Raw genomic sequence first — 18494 nt, forward strand, 5'->3', positions numbered from 1 at the left:
ATGTGGTCTTCTATGAGACCTGAAGCTTGACAGGTGTCTGTGACTCACACCTGGAAATTACCACACATTCCCATATAGAGAATGCACATTCTTTGTTTCCTGTGAGTGCTTTTCCCTTAAAGCTTGCAAGAGAAGACATTGTGGAGCTCATTCAAGACAATCAGGGGCATTTTCAGCATTAAAATCGCTTGTAGTTTCTGTCTTGGGGGTGGGTTCTTACTCTCTAAAGCGCAGACCGTAGAAAGCTTGGATGGATCCACAAACCTCTGCAGGCAAAACTGGGTCTTGGTACCCCTGGCTGGTATGGCTGGATCTGCTGGACACTGCATTTATCTCAGCACACCCCAAGTTCTCCCCATGCTCATAAAGCCTCTTCACACACTGCTTTCAAACATGAGGAGGCTCCAGGGCTCTCTCTGCACCACCCAACTGTAAAATCCACCCTTTGCTACACACATGCTGCCTTCCCCCATCCCCTTCACCTGCTCATATTGTCACATCCTTTCTTATGATAGAATCAATGTATTCCCCTCCCTACACACACACACACACACACACACACACACACACACACACACACACCACTACCCTCAGAATGTAAACTTTTTCCCAAGGCCAAGTGCTTTGGATTGTCCTGTTCCCTCTTGAAGACACTGGTGCTTTTACTTTTTAATACCCATAGGATGAATGGGCCATTCGTTGGGCACATGATAGCATCACAAGACCAAATTTCCCCTCTTCTTCACACTTGGGCAGGAAGAAAGCCCTATTTACTAGAGAGACATAGTAAGGAAGACTCCCCCTTTTTACTGCCTAGAAACAAGATTCCCTGAAGTTTGTCCCTGCTTAGGGCAGACTTAGCCATAAAGAGGTTCTGACTTTGTCAATGGCACCACTGTGACACACCACCCTGCCCTTCCTATGTCAATTGTGGAGTCATCACCCCATGGAAGGTTGTGACATTCTGTTGGAGGGCTCCAGTGGGAAGAGATGAGAGTCTTCAGAAGCTAATTGACTAGGGTAGGATCAGGAAGCCAAAGCACAGCCGGAGAAGGGAGGTAAAGTTTGGAGAAGAAGCCAGAGGGCAGAGAGGGCCATGGAGTTTCCTCCTACTTCATTTTCAGATCCCTGATCAGTATTGGCATGCTTCCCACCAAGCTTGCAGTGGCCAAGGACTAGGGAACAACTATGACTTTCCAGCATGGTGATACGCATACATCCATGCCCTGAGACCTTTAGGAAAGCAGCAGGTCATTAAGAAAGAATACAAGAAAAACTGAAGACCTCTGTTTCTTCCTAGTGCTTTGTCTGGGTTTCCAAACCCAGTTGTTATGGCAAACTACCTCTAGGTGTTTGCTTGTGAGACATCTTAGGGAATTTTCCTGCAGGCCTCTATACCCTCACTTCCTGATGCCGAGTCAGATGAGGAACAGAAAAAGCTGGGTTATTTTGTCATATCTAACTCAGGGGCTCTGAAGGGAGAAAACCAGTTCATGGACTTTCTGTTGGGGAGATTGCTGGACCCACTTCTGCAGTTCGTAACCGTATCTCTGCTAACATTTCAGGCATCTACAATGGAAGAACAGAAGGAAAATGAGCTAGATTACGAGTAAGTAATAGTGACTACAAAAGGCGGCATCCAGGCACCAGGTGTGAGGCAGGTCGCTGGCAATACCCTCTCTAATCTTCCAGTCACCTCTCCCTCCTCTCCCCTGCACCCATCTCCCACACACTTCACTCCTACAGGAAGTGGTAACTACTGTAAATACACTACCCAAGCCAGCCCTTCCAAGATAGGACTCCATTTTCCAATACCGTGCTTCATGTCACTCAAAACGAAATCCCCGGGGCCATACTACTCTATTCCCACTTGAGAACTCCAAAGGCAAACCAATGGATTATTTTACATGCTAGAAAAAGTTTAGTGTGAGCCTCCCTTGACTTAGGTACTCTTCCTAAAGTTATCATTTCACTCACAGTTTTCAAAACAGATGTTTGTGCTATTGAATGATGTTCCTGAAATACAAATATGTGCTCACTGAAATGGCCCTCATATGAGAATCTCAAACATTATAATCAGAAATCAAAGAGAAGGGGAAGCAAGGATGGAAAGATTGAAGCACTATCATGGTGGTAGAGACTTCTGTCTCTGAATGAAGCAGACAAACTCAGAAGTGATGGAGCAGGTGCCTAGATAAAAATAGTCAATAAAAGTGTATTGCATAAGCATGTTTTGAGAACAATTTAGGAAAAGGTTGCCATGGGAAACAGTTCTCTCCAGTACAAGGCTATTTAAGGAAGTGAAGCTTCTCTTGAAATCAGACTGGAGATGCATCTCAAGATGTCCCCTGCTGGGTTGAGAATTACGAAGACATTGCAGGGTGTGATTCAGATGTATGAGTATCCAGGAATGAAAATAGAAAAGTGTGCTCCCAGGAAGAGCACAGCAGATGAATTATTTATTTTCTAGAGAGCCCACTTGGTCCACTGATCTTTCCTCTTGAGATAACCAGCCCTTGTTTATTTGGGGGGCTGAGCCTATAGGTCAGAAAAAATGGAAATCTTAAGATTGGCCCAATCAAAGAAGAACATCATCAGTTTGAACATGGACCTTGAAAGGGATATGCAGAGAATAGATGAAGCCAACCAAGAGCTTCTTCTCAAAATACAAGAAAAAGAAAGTGAAATCCAGAGGTAAGTCTAGGTTTCATGATGGAAGTTCTCAACCTGAAAGAAGAGAGGTGGGGGAGACAGACAGAAACCCTCAATTTTCCTGCTTTCTCTAGAGAACTCTATCTCATGGAGCAAACAACTACCCTTCACTCTGACATTTTTCCCTGGCTAAGACATTCAAACACAGCAAGCTTAAAAGTATTTTACTTAAAAGACTAGACAGAGCTTTCCTTGAGTTGATGAACACCGGAGTGTTTGGCCCGGGATAAGGCAGTTCTTTCTTTATATGGCTTGGAAATGACCTGATTCTATGGACCTGGGAAAGAAGAGTTTCTAACTTGAGATGCACGTGTAGTCATCAAGCCCTGCATTTTATCACTTCTGAACTTGGCCATCATGGGTCCTTCTGGCTTACACTTGCATCATCCAGGTTGGAAAGTGAGGTCACCCAGACTGGAGACCCTGCAGAAGATGAGGATTGGGAGAAGGAAAACTGTGCTGTGATGGAGAGAGAAAGGGCTCTGCTGGAGCTGGAGGAAGAAACAACCAGACTTGTAAGTACGACACTGGGGAAAGCAAGGCCAATGGGCTTCATCCTGGCCTCACCCTAGAGCACAGCCCCTTCAACTAAGCCAGTCGCTGTAAATCTTAATGGGATAAGAATCCCACATAACTGAAATATCATTTCAATATAAAGTCAACATAAACATGTAATTAGCATATTTTCATTCTTTTTTTTAGATGTTTTTGAGATTATAATTACTTCATTTCCCTCTTCCTTTCCTCCCTTCAAACCCTCTCACATACTCCACTCTGCTCTTTTTTGAATTCATTCCTCTTTTTTAATTGTTGTTACATGCGTGTGTGTGTGTGTGTGTGTGTGTGTGTGTGTGTGTGTGTGTGTATTGCTAAATATATAAATATAACCTGTTCAGTCTGTATCTTGTTACAGTCTGTATCATGTATTTTTTTCATGGCTGATCATTTGGTACTGGATGATGAATTAGTGTGTTCTTTTCTGGGTGAGGCTGTTTCTCTCCAGTGTTTCTTAATTGACTGTACTATTGTATAGGATTGAGGCCCTCATTGGCCTTAGTGTATCTACTGGTGTCATCCTTCTTCAAGTCACATTTAGGTATACATGTGGAAGAGACTTTATGGGTGTAGCTTCTGACATTTCTAAGAGACATAACCTCACATGAAATGTCCTATTCCTATGGCTATTATCAATTTTCCTCTTCCTCTTTGGCAAGATCCCTGAACCTTAGAGGCAGGAGCTGTATTAAGGATATATCAGCTGGGACTAGGTTCAATTCTGCATTTTGGTCGGTTGTGGGTTTTTTGTAATGTTCTCTGTCTGTTGCAAAGAGAAGTTTCCTTGATGAAGGGTGAGGACTATACTTGTCTGTGCATATAAAGAGAATCATTTAGAATATGATTGCGCTGATTTAGTAAAGTGGTGGTAGGTTCTCCTCCACGATCCATGACTTCACTGGCCCTGGGTAGTTGGCTAGGTTTCAGTACCTGGCATGATTTCTCTCTTGTTGAGCAGGTCTTATGTCCAATTAGAGAGCTGTTGGTTGTCATCAAGGTGTGAATGCCACTATTGTATCCTTAGGGTTTTCATGCCATGCTGATTGGTATTATGATTCATGGGAGGCACAAATGGATAGGACTGTTGATTGCTTCTCTAGTTTGGAAGCTTCCATGGAGCATTCTGGTGCCATGAAACCTAGTCCTAGAAAGGAGGCTTTAAGCTAATCTTGTTTGCATACAAAGACTATGTCCATGCATGGGAGGGAATTGGGGAGAATAAGGTTTCTCAGGTAATATTTAGTACTGGGAACGTAAATATCAATATTCCTCATATGCTGCTGATTATTGCACCTGTGATTTAATTTCAAGATCTACTTACATTGTACAAATAAGTTCAAACCTATGTAAGAAAAAAACTGCCTAATGAAATGGGAATACCAATTGAATAAGAGTAGATGATAAAGCCAGGCAGTGGTGGCATACGCCTTTAATCTCAACACTCGGGAGGCAGAGGCAAGCAGATCTCTGTGAGTTCAAGGCCAGCCTGGTCTACAGAGCGAGATCCAGGAAAAGGCGCAAAGCTACACAGAGGAACCCTGTCTCAGGGGAAAAAAGATGATGTTACCATGATTCAAACTTACACTCTGGTTCTTTCTCTCTCTAGGAGAAGAAGAACGAGGCTCTGGTCCACAGTATCTCAGAACTTCAGAGAAAGGTAGGATGGGACTCTATGTTCCTCAGTGCCTCCACAGCATCATGGTTCCCAAAGAGGCAAGATAAGGAAAGTAGATTCGGGTGTCACAAAGGCCTTAGTTTGGCATGGATCCCTCTCTCTGACCCACTCTCCTGAGGTTAAGGCTCATGTCAAAAATCCATGAATATTCTCTGTCAGTATGGAGTGGAAGGAGTAGTGGATAGGTGTTTAATGATCTCACTAGCTCTCCATTCTATCACAAGAAAATAGATACTCCATAACAGTGCTTAACCAGAACCTTAATGAGAAGTTAGCTTTATCTTCAACAGAGACTATAGCACACACAACTACCCTTAATCCCTAAAGATTTCTTCTTGCACCCACTCCACATTACAGAGAACTTAACATGGATATCCTTTCTGACTCACCTTGAAGCTCTATGTATCCCATCTTGAAATGGGGCTTGGAAGGAGTACTTGCTGACCCTAACTAGGTCACAAGACAAGTAGGAAGACACGAGTAGAGCAAAGATGGATCCACAGGACACCAAGTATCTTTCAAGGCTGTCTCCTCAAAGCTTTCATATAACTCTGACTCTTAACCCACACCAGAGGAAATCTTTTCTCTCTGATTATTTTTAATAGCAGTAGTAGTAGCAGCAGCAGCAGTAGTATTTATGTTTGTATTTGAAATGTGCTTTTTATTTGAAACTTTAGCTTACAAGGAAATCACAAAAGATAGTCAGATGTGAACAAGGTGATCTGGATATAACTCCAGAAGAGTCAAAGGTAAGTGCTCAAGCAATTTCGGGTGGGTTTGAACTGCATGGCCAGGAAAATGGCTGTCAAGTTAGACACGGTCATCAAAGTTGCTGCAAATTCTTGGTGCTTTGGCCTGTACCAACTTAACATAACCAGAGCCACGAGGTCTTGGTCTCACTCTATAGCTAAAGTTTCCCTGGTTCTGTTCAGCCCCTGCAGCCCTGCGGCCAGCCGCTTGGACCCAAGTAGATACACAGAGACTTATATTACTTATAAACTGTATGGCCATAGCAGGTTTCTTGCTATCTAGTTCTTATGTCTTGAATTAGCCCATTTATATAAATCTATATCTTACCACATGACTCGTGGCTTACCGGTTTCTTTACATGTTACTTCTTCTGGTGGCGGCTGGCAGTGTCTCCTGACTCAGCCTTCCACCTCTCAGAATTCTCCTCTCTCCTTATCCTGCCTACACTATACTTCCTTCCTGGCCCCTGGCCAATCAGTGTTTTATTTATCAACTGATCAGAGCAACACATTCCCAGCATTCCCAGCATCGCTCCTCTGTCCTTAATTCAGAATTTCTCTCTGCAACAGATTTTATTCTCTCTACTATTTGGAAGAACAGAGCATATGTGAGTACAAATTCTTGAGGGAGTGAAGTCCCTCATTTAAACCCTGTCTCTAGCTCTTAATCTGATGTGTGTCATTAGGCTATTTCATCATGCTGTCACAGTCTCAGTTTGAGGAACAAATGAGATTGTGTATATGGAATATTCTTTCATCTTTGTGTTATCCAAATGCCCACAGAGTTATCTAATAATGTTCACGTTGTTACTTAGAATTCTGGCTGAGGTTACGCATAGAGGCTGACCTAGGTTCTATATGTCTTTTGTCAACTAAAGGTAAAGTAAGGTGTATTTATTGATTGCAATCCAAAAAGGATTTGTTCACTTAGTCCCTAAACTATTTAATGATCTCTATTTTCTAAACACACTATGAACATGAAGCATTTCTTTAATTATATTCCAGATCTAAGGATCCAAATCAAACCACAACCTATCTAATCAAAAGTGCAAGAATTAGAGATATTTTTTTTGTACTGAGAAAGAAGATAAAATTCCCAAGACATTTTTCTCTAGAATCACATCTTTGTCCTAATCCAACTTCCCTATACATTCAAAAACCCACACTACTTGAAGCCTCAGAAGAAATGGAGATGCTGAAGATAAAAGCAGAGAATGGAAGGATATTGAATTTATGTCCCATCTTCTGCTGGCCAGTTTAGTACTGGGGGCCACACACAAAGGCAGTCCAAAGCCAGCAAGCAAACCTGCTTGACTGTACTCCTGTAGGAAACATCTGGGGAGAAGGATGGGGTGGTCTGAGGCTACATCAGGAGGAAGTTGGAGATAAGACTAGGAAGGGTTACAAAGACCCTGGCAGTGCCGGGTAAGCAGCCAGGAGACCAGTAGTCTGCAGAGATCCTTTGGCAGAACAGGTTTTGCTGTAGGTAACCCAGCCATGACCAACAGAAAACACATTGGGTCTGGCTATGGTGGCTATCAGCATCTCAGCCTTCATGAGAACTACTTCCATCCTTTGCTGGAGGATGTCATTAGCCCTGTGAGCCATCTGTTCCATGACGTTCTGATGTGACTATTGTGGGATGCACAGTATCTCTTTTGCTTCTTTTCCTCCAGCATATTAGTAATCAGGCCAGCCACTGGAGGAGATATCTGCTCCCAAACCTTAGGACTCACACTATCGGCCTGAAAGACTAGCTCTTGGAGCATCTGGATGACTACCCTTGATGTAATTAACTGAAGGGAGAAGTAGCTGTACAGAGTACAGATGTCAAATCATGGCATCTAGATGGAAGAAGAAAAATTGAGCTGAGTAGAGAAGTGTGGTGATTCTGCTCGGCCTCCAACACACATCCCAAGTACAACCCCTCCTCTCCACCTGTTACCCTGTTACTCCCTATTCTGAAAGTCACTGCAACAGGGTCAACTGAAATCGCCTCAGTAACCATTCTCCTTGCTTCTTATTTTACTCTTAAACCACCCATTTTCTATACCGGGAAAAAATTGTTCTTTCAAATAACAAACAAGACTTTGTCCTTATATGTCCTTAAGCCCTCCCATGGATTCACACTGCAATTAAAGATCCAAACTCCATTTACTAACTCCAGGGTTCTGTAATACAACCTAGACAACTCCTTCTAGACTCTATGGAAATGGTTCTTGGCCTTCCTAATGCTTTGTTGTGTTGTGGTCATGTTGTAGTAACCCCAACCATAAAATTAATTTGTTGCTGTTTTATGACTGTAATTTTGCTACTATTATGAATCATAATATAAATATCCGATATGCAGATGTGTTCAGGTGACCCCTGTGAAAGGGTCATTTGACATCCCCAAAGGGGTCACAGCCCGTGGGTTGAGACCCATTGATCCATGGGGTTGTATAACTCCTTTTAGAAGCTACAAGGTCCCATAACCTAGGCCACTCCTACTAAAAGTTACAAGGGCCCACAGTCTAGGCCCTATCTGCCTTCCCTATCTGTGCTACCTGCCATACTCATCTACCTGTTCATGATCACCAAACGTGCACTACTTCCTGACCTTAGCCTTGGCAATAGCTTCCCCACAAAATGTATTTCTTTCAAATATCTATCAGACTAATATTTAATATTTAGGTCTCAGCTCAAGCATCGTCTCGCTACAGAGGCCTTTCCTGCCGCCTCTCACACCTATTATAACACAGCACTGCTCACATTCTGTTTTTATTGCCTTTTTTGCAGAGACCATTATTGTATTGACTTTTTTGTTATGTCCTCAACAATAATGAAAGCTCCTCATGGAGGCAAAGGGCTCACTGATCTTGGTTCTCCACACAGAGAGAGAAAGTGAGTTTGTGTGTGTTAGTTAGTTTACTATAGTGACATATAAAATAGTGTTTTTCCAAATAGTTAAGGAGATAAAAACAAGGAAGAAAGAATATAGTGAGGAATAAAATACTGAGCAAAAGCTCTGGACCAAAATAACTACAGAGCAAGTTTCAGGACAGCCAGGCCTACACAGAGAACTGCCGTCTCAAAAGGAAGGTGGCAGGGCGGGGCGGGAGAGAATAGGGAAAGCCACGTTCTTCAAGACTCGTAAGCTCTGACAAAAGTAGCTTAAAAACTGTAGAATCGGGGTTGGGGATTTAGCTCAGTGGTAGAGCGCTTGCCTAGCAAGAGCAAGGCCCGGGGTTCGATCCTCGGCTCCAAAAAAAAAAAAAAAAAGAAGAATCCAAAGGCAAAAGTAAAAGACTGAGAAGTCTGTTCAGCTGCAAAGTGCGGGGTGTGCAAAGCCCCCGTCGACTGCAGCCTGACCCATCAAGAGCTAGCAGAGCGTCACTGAGATGATGTGTCTACCCTCTGCATTTTCATCCGGTAAGGCTTTTGATGCTTTCCTTTCAACAGGTTAAGTTACAACAGTTGGAATCTTGCTGTGCGGACCAAGAAAAGGAGCTTGCCAAGGTAAGAGCAGGGATTCCAAAGTTCTTCCCAAGAATGGGAAACATAATCCTCCAGCAATGTAATGTATCCCTCAAAAGATTGATGTATCATCAGCTTCCAGATTCAGGACCATCATGGGTATAAATAGTGGGTTTAAAACGCGGGGGTGGAGGGATAAACCCAATCCTCCAGATTTTCTTCAGTTAAACATGTTTACAGAACACATCCCAACATATGTGTCTAATACATACTAGTATCTATTCCTTTTCCAAATTTCCCTTAAATAATTCCCATTTGGACTATAAAACATGATTTATTTGTCCCCCAAGGTGAAATGAATTCATACATACAGCAAAGGTTTACATTGTGGGTCTAGAAACAGGGGTGGGCATATGTACTTCTCCTCTTATGGTAATAAGCGGAGAAAATGGAAGACTCAACTTTGGTTTCCAGATAATGGAAGACTATGTGTTTGTGTCTCAGCTCTGCAAAGATCAAACTCTCTGCATAAAGGTACAGCTTCCCAAGCAAGGGACAGCAAAGGGATTGCTCAGGGACAGGATATAATGTAGCCAAGCTGCCCAAGGGATACTACCTAGAAAAAATTATCTCAGTATGGTGCTAAGGAGAGCCTGTGTGGTCATCAGTCCCCAGCACATATCACTCTATTGTCCCTTGACTCTTGGTAACTGCTGATATGCTATCTCAGTGTCTGTGTCCTTAAATTAATAACAAGAATGTCTCTTTGTCTAACCCCAGTTACTCTTGGGAACCTATCCACCACTGAAGAGTAAGGGGAGAGAATGTGGTGGGTTGAGAGGATGTGGCCATTGGAATGCCAAGGATTCTTTGTGTAGTCTAGAGATAAGTGCTTGCATGTTTAGAGAAATCATAAAGTGCCCAAATAGTAACTGTGGCTCCCTTCAATTCTCTTTAAAGAAGTACCAGGAAGCATTGAAGAGGATAGAAGAAGAGCTGGAGACTGGATTCCTTGAAAGAGAAGTGTGAGCATTAACATAAGGAAATCCTGGTTTAGTGGTAACCCCTTCTCAGCTAAGTCAGGCTCAACTCTTCCCAGGTCCCCTCTGAAACAGAATGGGCCCCTTCTTTTGTAATCTTGTTAGAATCACAGTCTTAGAATACTATAGAAACATATCTTCATAACGTTATCACACTGCCACATTATCATTTGGGTTAAGATTAATTGCATAAGCATGCACTTAAAAAGTGCTGGTATCCAAAATCCTTGGTATAAGTGGGGTATTCCTCACTGTTCACAGGATGAACTTAAAATCATCATCATTCTTACTTACCTAAATATGTAAAATTCCAATCATAATATAGGCATGAAATGCACTCCTGGAGATACTGATGATATGTGTTCTGAAACTGAGAACTGTGAACTCTATTGAGCTATGAACACTATAAACTAGAAATGCCAAGACTCTTGCTCTCCTTCTCAGGTGTCAATAGTACAGAACCAAAACAATGAGACTTGCCTCCATCATTTCACCTTTTATGAGCTAGTCTTAATGAATATGATTTCTGTTTATTAAATTTCTGGAGGGTCTTTGGCTCAAAACAAGAAGCCACAGCTGTGTAATCCTCTAAGTCAGCCATTTACAAATGGCAACATAGAAGCCAGGTCCTAGGACATAGAGGTCCTTGATCTGAAGGACACTCTCAGGTCTCTCTAGATGCTTGTTGGGAATTAGATTAGGACTTCACTGTTAAGCCGATGTTCTAGAAGAGAGTTGTCTAGTAGAACTTTCTGTGCCATCCAATAGGAAGCCACTGTCTATCAGTGACTGACTTCTGAGTACTTAGAAGATGAGAAATGTAGCGAAGGAGCTGGGTATCCATTTAAATTTATTTAAACAGCTATAGGTAATGGCTATGCTATTATATAAAGCATCTTTTAAATAACTATCCTGTGTATTATGAATGTGTGGATGCTTTGTCCAGTCTCTTCTGTGGTTCCTTTTCCTCCTAGATCAAAAGTCTTAAGCATGGATTCTGAGAGAAAAAAGAACAACAGCCTAAATAATAAGGTAAGAATTCTACTCGTTCCACTCAGTACCTTTGCCTACAAAGGGAGTTTCCAGGAACTGTGAGTCACCAAGTAGATGTCCAGTTTTCTCACTGCACTTTGCAAACATTTCCAACTTTACTCACCCACAACCAAGATGCAAAGTAGCAATTGTCTACCCCACTTTTACACATACAAAAGACAGATTCTCCAAAGCTAGCCTAAGAATTCCAAACGAAAGTTGGAAAGGGCATTAATGGAGGGTATGCTGTATAAGAGGAGGCAGATGTAGCACATGCCCTTTCTTTTCTGTTCCTCCCAACACAGTCTTGAATCTTTCACAACACAAGGCACCCAGGTATCTGACACCATGTAGCTGAAGCTGTTCTGTAAGTTAAAACATAGAAAGTCATACTTCTTAATGTCACATTTCAATGTCTGCCCATAGTTAACATCATGAAATCACCAGCTCACAGGCAAAGGTCTAAAGTCGCAGACTTTTTTGGAAGGAGGGTACCAGCCCTTTCAGCCTTCTTCTCTCACACCAACAGGCACACTGGGTCACACTGGCCTTCAGGCCAAGGTTGACAATCACCAGATTTCCATGCAGTCAAGATAAATGGGTTTTTGTTTGTTTTAAGATTCATTTATTTTATGTATATGAGTTCTCTGTCTGCATGCCACAAGAAGGCATCAGACCCCACTATAGATGGCTGTGAGCCACCATGTGGTTGCTGAGAATTGAACTCTGGACCTCTGGAAGAGTAGCCAGTACTCTTAACCACTGAACCAACTCAGTGACATTTGTTTTGTTTTGTTTTGTTTTGTTTTTAATATCAGAACCAAAGAGATGGTCATCTCTTTCCATAAGAGAAACTACCAGATGTTACCCTATGGTCCTGGGATCCACCAGACACTCGCTTCTGTTGGACCATGCTCACATGTCCTATACAATCTCAGAGGCCCATCGATGGATTTATTCTTAGTAACAATCAGAGAAAAATAGATTTGTCTTCCCAAAGCCCATTATAATCCCATGAGGGTCCAATGACCAGTGATATTCAAGTGCCTTCATTCAGGAAAGGCGGCCTGAACAGCTGAGCACCTGCCACAGCACTCTAGTCCCCTCAGGCTACAGAACCCATTTCCAGTATCTGATTCTAGTTCTATTGGCTTCGAAATGTAGGCAAAACTCCTCTTACTCTTGATTTCAAAAGTACTTTATAAAGGCAATAAAGTATCTGAGAAAGTATTTTGGAAGAGAAGTATCAAAGAAATCAAGCTGGTCAAGTGGTGGTGCACACTTTTAATCCCAGCGCTCAGGAGGCAGAAGCAGGTGGGTTTCTGTGAGTTTGAGGCCAGCCTTGTCTACAGAGGGAATTCCAGGATAGCTAGGGCAGAGAACCCTGTCTCGAAAAGCAAACAAGGAAGGAAGGGAGGGAGGGAGGGAGGGAGGGAGGGAGGGAGGGAGGGAGGAAGGAAGGAAGGAAGGAAGGAAGGAAGGAAGGAAGGAAGGAAGGAAGGAAGGAAGGAAGGAAGGAAGGAAAGAAAAGAAGAAAGCCCAAAAAGAAAAGGAAAGGAAAGAAACCCAGAAAGCCTCCTTTTGAGATTACTTTCATCCTTTTGAAGCTTCTCTAGTAGGGCATGTCTGTATGATTCCCATGGGCTATAAATTCCCCTTGTCTAAGTAGAAGGTAAATGAGAAATTTAAAGAGCTAGGAACGTGGACTCTGAGGGCCCAGTTTGTAGGTCACTTACCAGTTATAGTATTACCTCATTAATAATTATCTTTCTCTAGTTTATATCAGTCATGTATGTGTGTAAAAACCAAGGCAGAAAGAAATGGCTCAGCATTTAGAGCGCTTTCTGCTCTTGCAGAGGACTCAGGTTCAGTTCCCAGCACCCAAGTCATTCAGCTCACAATCACCTAGGGGATCTGACACCCTCTTTTGGCATCCATGGGTGTAGACGAGTTTCTAAACAGTTTTATTAAATAAGAAACCCAGCGCCAAATACAGAGGAAATAGCCAAAGAGAGCAGAGAAGTAGCGAAGAGCCAGGACTACTTATCTTACCACCTTGCCGCCCTCACTTCCGCAGAGAGAGCTTCTTCCTGTCTAACCTGTGTTTTTCTTGCCTTCCTGTTCTGCTTTCTCATTGGCTCTAAGCCCAGCCACGTCACTTCCTCATCACTACCTGTCTATACAGACCTCCAGGTCTCTATGGTTGGTACTGGGATTGAAGGCTCATGTCACCACGCTTGGCTGTGTCCTAGACCACACAGAGACCCTGCCTGCCATGTGATTGGATTAAGGGTGTGGGCTACCACTGCTTGACTTTTGTTTATGGCTCACTGACCTCTGATCTCCAGGCAAATTTTATTTATAACATACAAATAAAATGTCACATTTCAGCACAAATAAAGTATCACCACACTCAAACCTACATATGCATATCCACACACAAACCCACATAAGTTTAAAATGAAATAAAATAAATCTTTAAAAAGAAACTTTCATCTTTGAAAATTACATGTGTTTGTACCAATATCAAGAATTTTTTTTTTCAAGACAGGGTTTTTCTGTGTAGCTTTGTGCCTTTCCTGGGACTCACTTGGTAGCCCAGGCTGGCCTCGAACTCACAGAGATCTGCCTGCCTCTGCCTCCCGAGTGCTGGGATCAAAGGCGTGTGCCACCACCGCCCGGCAAGAATTTGTAAGATTTATGTCAATATAATATTCAACTGATGAGTCACTAGTGTTATCTGGCAGTTTTCAAAAATCGCTTATTTACTATTGGTGTTTCTTCCAGGATGATTCCATCACCAAAAAGGCATCAAGGTTCAGTAAAAGGTAAGCAAGACCTCTTCCATTAAACTATTGCAAAGCTAAGGAGCTATTCTGGCAAAGAGCAAAATCTAAACAAGGAGAACTTCACACACACACACACACACACACACACACACACACACACACACACACCAGCAGACTTGTGTCACCAGCTGTGTAACTCAGTTCTAGTGACATGACTTCTGATCCAAAGGCAACTGCTAGACTCAACTCTCCAGTGTCAGAAGTCAGCAACTTGGTGATGCAGAATCCAAGTTTTCATTCTCAGTCAAGATGTGGCAGCTCCCACATTAACTCCCTCACTCCCTTGTATGGTTTGAAGTAGCTTGTTGCATACAGTCTCTCAGTAGCACCGGTAGACAGGAAGTAGGGGGACAGAACCCCTAGAAGAAAGTGTACCACCATCTAACAGCAGACATAACAAACAGAAAAGATTTGTGGAAAGAAATCCCTAATAGTATCCATCACACAATAGAACTTTTAAACTCTTTAAATGAACAGGATGCCCAAGTGACCCCCTGAGCACATATGAGTCCTGAGGGAACATTTGACAGCAAGTAATAATTAGTATTCAGTTAGCCCCTCACATGCAAGAAGAGGTCAGATTATGTTACATATGATCTGCTTAAGAAGGCATGAAAAAACATATATTCAAAGTGGCATGAAATACAGTTTAGAAAGAGTTCCATCAAGACAGCTAAAATTATTGGTGCTTAAAAGTCAACTCCAATTGTCTGGGAACTTTGGTTAAGGAGAACACCCTTTTGTATCATATACATGAAGTATTGCATGTTCCCATATCCCTAGCTAAGACATTCCTGAGACAATGAGCAGAGCAGGATGCTCCCAGAACCCCCAGGCTGCTCCTCTACATCATCACAGCAGAGTCCAGCAGGATTCACTCTAGTTGCTGCCATGGTTAATTCCTTGGAAGTAGCCCGTTAATTCCTATCCATACTCAAATGCATGCATGGAGAGCAAAACTAATAATGAGTTTGCAGATATTTACAAACCTGCATGGACTTTAAATAGAAAAATGGGAATATCTTTCTAGACTTACTTTGTTTTGTTGTTTAGCTTTTTGAGACAGGAGATCACTGTGCTGGTCTTCAATTTATGACCCTCCTGCCTCGCCTCCCAACTGCTGGGGTTCCAAACATATATCATCACACTTGACTTAAGTACATCACTAATCAAATGAAAGGTTGACAACAAGATCCTATTAAAATTAAGAACCTTTGTTCTCTGATACCAGAGAACCAGGAAACATTATAAAAGTGGAAGTTTAGAACATTAGACATGATGGAAAGGGATCTACATCCACAATATATAAAAAGTTCCTGTAAGTCAACAAGCGCAAACTACCATGGGCAAGAGGAAGGAAAAATGTAAGACCAACTAGCCTATGGACCAATGTTCACTTTCAATGTTCATTATGGAAATGTGAATTGAGGCCAAATGAGTTCTTGTTTTATAACTGTTTGACTGGCAAAATCTTAAGCATCTGATAAAATTATGTTGGAAGAGATGTGGGCCTACAGAAATACACACTTAGATGCAACTAACTACTTTGGAAAATAATTGCCCAAAAAAAAATCAAAACTAAGGGAACAAAATGAAGTTGTGTGATGAGAAATGGCACAACAAAAATATGATAGGGTACATGGAAGGAGTAACTGACTAAGCAATGGGAGTAAATTAAGGGCTGACAGCAGAATACAAAGACGTGAGAGGTGCTCAGGTCTGAGTTTCTATTCTGTTCCAGGTTTTGTAACTCCTGATTAACAGTTTCTGGGGTTTCTCTTTCAGGATTTTTCGCTCCCTCTTTTTTACCACACTATTTTTCATCAGATTGCTGGGGTACCTGATCTTCCATTTAAGCTTTATAAATCCCGACCTCCTAATCAACGCACTGCCCAGGATACTGAGCAGGGACGTCTTGTGGAAACTGCGATGCTTCCTCTTCCCATCTCTCACACTTGAGACAGAAGACATGTTACCCCACTGACCCCAAGCTGTGTCTGTGGTCAGCAACAGGCAAGAGGGACATGGGCTTATAGACGGGAGGTGGCCAAATCTGTGGAGGGTAGAGGTATGCCTCAGTTTTTCCCTCAAGGTTGGGACCGTGGTGACCATTTGTCTCCATGTCACTTTTCCAAGATTAACCTTGCCCAGTAAAGAACTCTGTCAGTGAGTCTCTGGATGAATGGATAAAATGAACGGTACACCATGGTGAACAAATCTGGCTAATTTCAGAATTCTATAGATACTTGGAAAGTTAGCACTGACTGGTGAGTCCCGTGGATCTCTGAAATCTAATGACTGGCATCCCTGCAATGCGGAAGAGCCCCCCACCCCCAACTACTTACAGTTGAACTTACATTAGACTCTAAGGTAGTGTCAACTAACCTAGTGTGTATATCCGTCAACAGGCCTGACTATAGTGTCACACACCTGTCACATCAGATACTCGGGAGACTAAGGCATGAAGACCATGAGTTCAATACCAGCAGAGGCAATATAGGAAGGTCCTCTCTCTAAATAATAACAATAATAAATAAAAACAACAATCAACAACAACCAAAATCTCTGAATATAAGAGATTATAATATTCTAGGCAAGGCTGGAAGAAGCCTCCAAATGTTGTCAGGTTTCATTTCCTTTCTTTCTCTTTGGTCCTTCCCCTTTTCCTTCATGACTGTCAGCACCCTAAATTCTGTGCTTCCCCATTAGCAACCTCAGCAGCGTGAAATCACCTTTGCCCATAGTTCTCATTGCGAAGCCCAGAGAACAGGCTGGCCACCCTGAGGTAAATAGTTTATCTCCCATCCCACAGTCACTGTGGCCAGCAGGACAGACTTTCTGACTGGTCAAGCTTGAAGCAGCTGTCCAATTCCTTGTTAGGGAATAGGAGAGGTGAAAAAGGAGAAGAGGAACTGGAAATTGGCTCATTGGGTAAGAACCTTTTGCTGTGGAAGAATGAGGACCTGAGTTCAAATCCCTGGCCCCCATGTTAAAAAAAAAAAAAAAAAAGCTGTGCCTGAAAGCCCAATACTGAAGAAGAGAGACAGATGAATCCTGGGAGCTCTCTGGCAGGGTAGCTGAGCCTAAAGAGTGGGCTTCAGAGTCCATGAGACCCTGACTGAAGGAAATAGGAGATTAATAGAGCAGGGCATCGGATTTCCTTCGCTGCCCTCCATCAGTGCCTGTGTGTGAGAAATTGTTAAGGAGACCAGCTATGTTGTCCACAGTGTGTTTCCCACAGGAAAAGAGCCTGTGTTTCCAGAAATGGAGAGAGGAATGCGGGACAAGCAAAGGCAGACATTCCCTTAATCATTCAGCTCTAGCAATTCAACAAACCTAAAGCAGGAGCTGCATCTGTCTTCCCACAAGCAAACTTCCTAAGTACTCAAGATCGTTGACTGAGATACTGAAAATTCCCACAGACAGATCAGAATAAGCATCCTGTCATTAACCAGGTCTCTAGAGCTGCAATAAACAAAGACTCCAAACCACACACAACTAGTATAAACCACTTTTGAGGCTCAGGGTCATTTACACAGGGCCACAGCCCTTCTTTTTCCAAAACTGCCAAAGCACCTGAGTGCCTTATGACAGGGTAGTTCAAGTCCCTCCTTGCCATTCTGTCAGAACCCCTGGCGGCTCTGAAGTTCACTACTGGCCAGGAATGAACAGGAGCTGGTTCAGTCCACTGCTATTGCTTTTTGAGACCACATGATGTCACTGTAGAAAAGTTAGCTACACAAGGCGCAGGGATCATTTACTAAACACATGAAGACACACTGGATAACAGAAAGAGATACCACTGACATATGAGCCACAGAGAGAAAGACAGGCCTGTTCTGGAACCCTTAAAGCCGCCCAAGATCCCAAGCACTATGTGCTCTGCAGAGGCAGGTGAGTGTCCCTTTGTGCCGAGCACAGCCCAGGAAGCCACATGCTCAGATCTCAGCACTGTGCTCAAGGCACACCTCTCCTTCTGTTTCAACCATTAGCGCCAAGGTCAAGTTTTCAGAATTAAGATGGATTCTAACTTTGGTCTATCAGGAAACTCCTGGTGACTAGAGCCAGCCTGTTCTCCAGAGATCACCCCCCTTTCCTGTAGTCAGGGATCTTTCCTCTTAGGGCCCTGGGACCCTAAAGGGTTCATAAAATCACCTAAGCAAAGCTCCAAAGAGCACATCTTTCCTGAAGTCACTTTCCACGCTCCTCTAAAATGTCCACCGCTGGAGAAAATGTAATAGAAAGCGGTTTAAACCAGTTACTTCTGTAGTCCGACATAAATTTAGTTCTTAAGCTGCTGTTGAGGCAGCATCTCTGCATACCTAAATTCCCAAATAGTTACTATTCCAAATCCTGAGTTTATGTCACTCCTATCTGGAGGAGGAAAAGCCAATATAAAAGAGCAAGAGATACAAGACAAGAAAGG

General features: G+C 42.7%; 1 protein-coding gene across 3 annotated transcripts; it reads left to right on the top strand.

Annotated features, from left to right (window-relative positions):
- The first annotated feature begins 993 nt into the window (after window positions 1–993).
- Tmco5a (transmembrane and coiled-coil domains 5A) lies at window positions 994–16234 on the top strand. 3 transcript variants are annotated; one of them, XM_036186293.1, is made up of 12 exons: window positions 994–1058; window positions 1566–1609; window positions 2545–2694; window positions 3104–3227; window positions 4874–4924; window positions 5620–5691; window positions 9133–9189; window positions 9622–9681; window positions 10108–10172; window positions 11162–11219; window positions 14007–14047; window positions 15854–16234. In XM_036186293.1, the coding sequence occupies exons 2-12, from the start codon at window positions 1575–1577 to the stop codon at window positions 16050–16052; spliced, it is 912 nt and encodes a 303-aa protein (XP_036042186.1). In that variant the 5' UTR covers window positions 994–1058; window positions 1566–1574; the 3' UTR covers window positions 16053–16234. The 3 variants fall into 3 exon arrangements, with proteins under 3 accessions (XP_036042186.1, XP_036042187.1, XP_036042188.1); XM_036186294.1 differs by lacking the exons at window positions 994–1058; window positions 1566–1609; window positions 9622–9681 and having other exon boundaries at window positions 2346–2694; window positions 15854–16183; XM_036186295.1 differs by lacking the exons at window positions 994–1058; window positions 1566–1609; window positions 9622–9681 and having other exon boundaries at window positions 2346–2694; window positions 15896–16183.
- The last annotated feature ends 2260 nt before the right edge of the window (window positions 16235–18494 follow it).

This window comes from Onychomys torridus, chromosome 4 (assembly GCF_903995425.1).
Source record: "Onychomys torridus chromosome 4, mOncTor1.1, whole genome shotgun sequence".
NCBI lineage: Eukaryota > Metazoa > Chordata > Mammalia > Rodentia > Cricetidae > Onychomys > Onychomys torridus.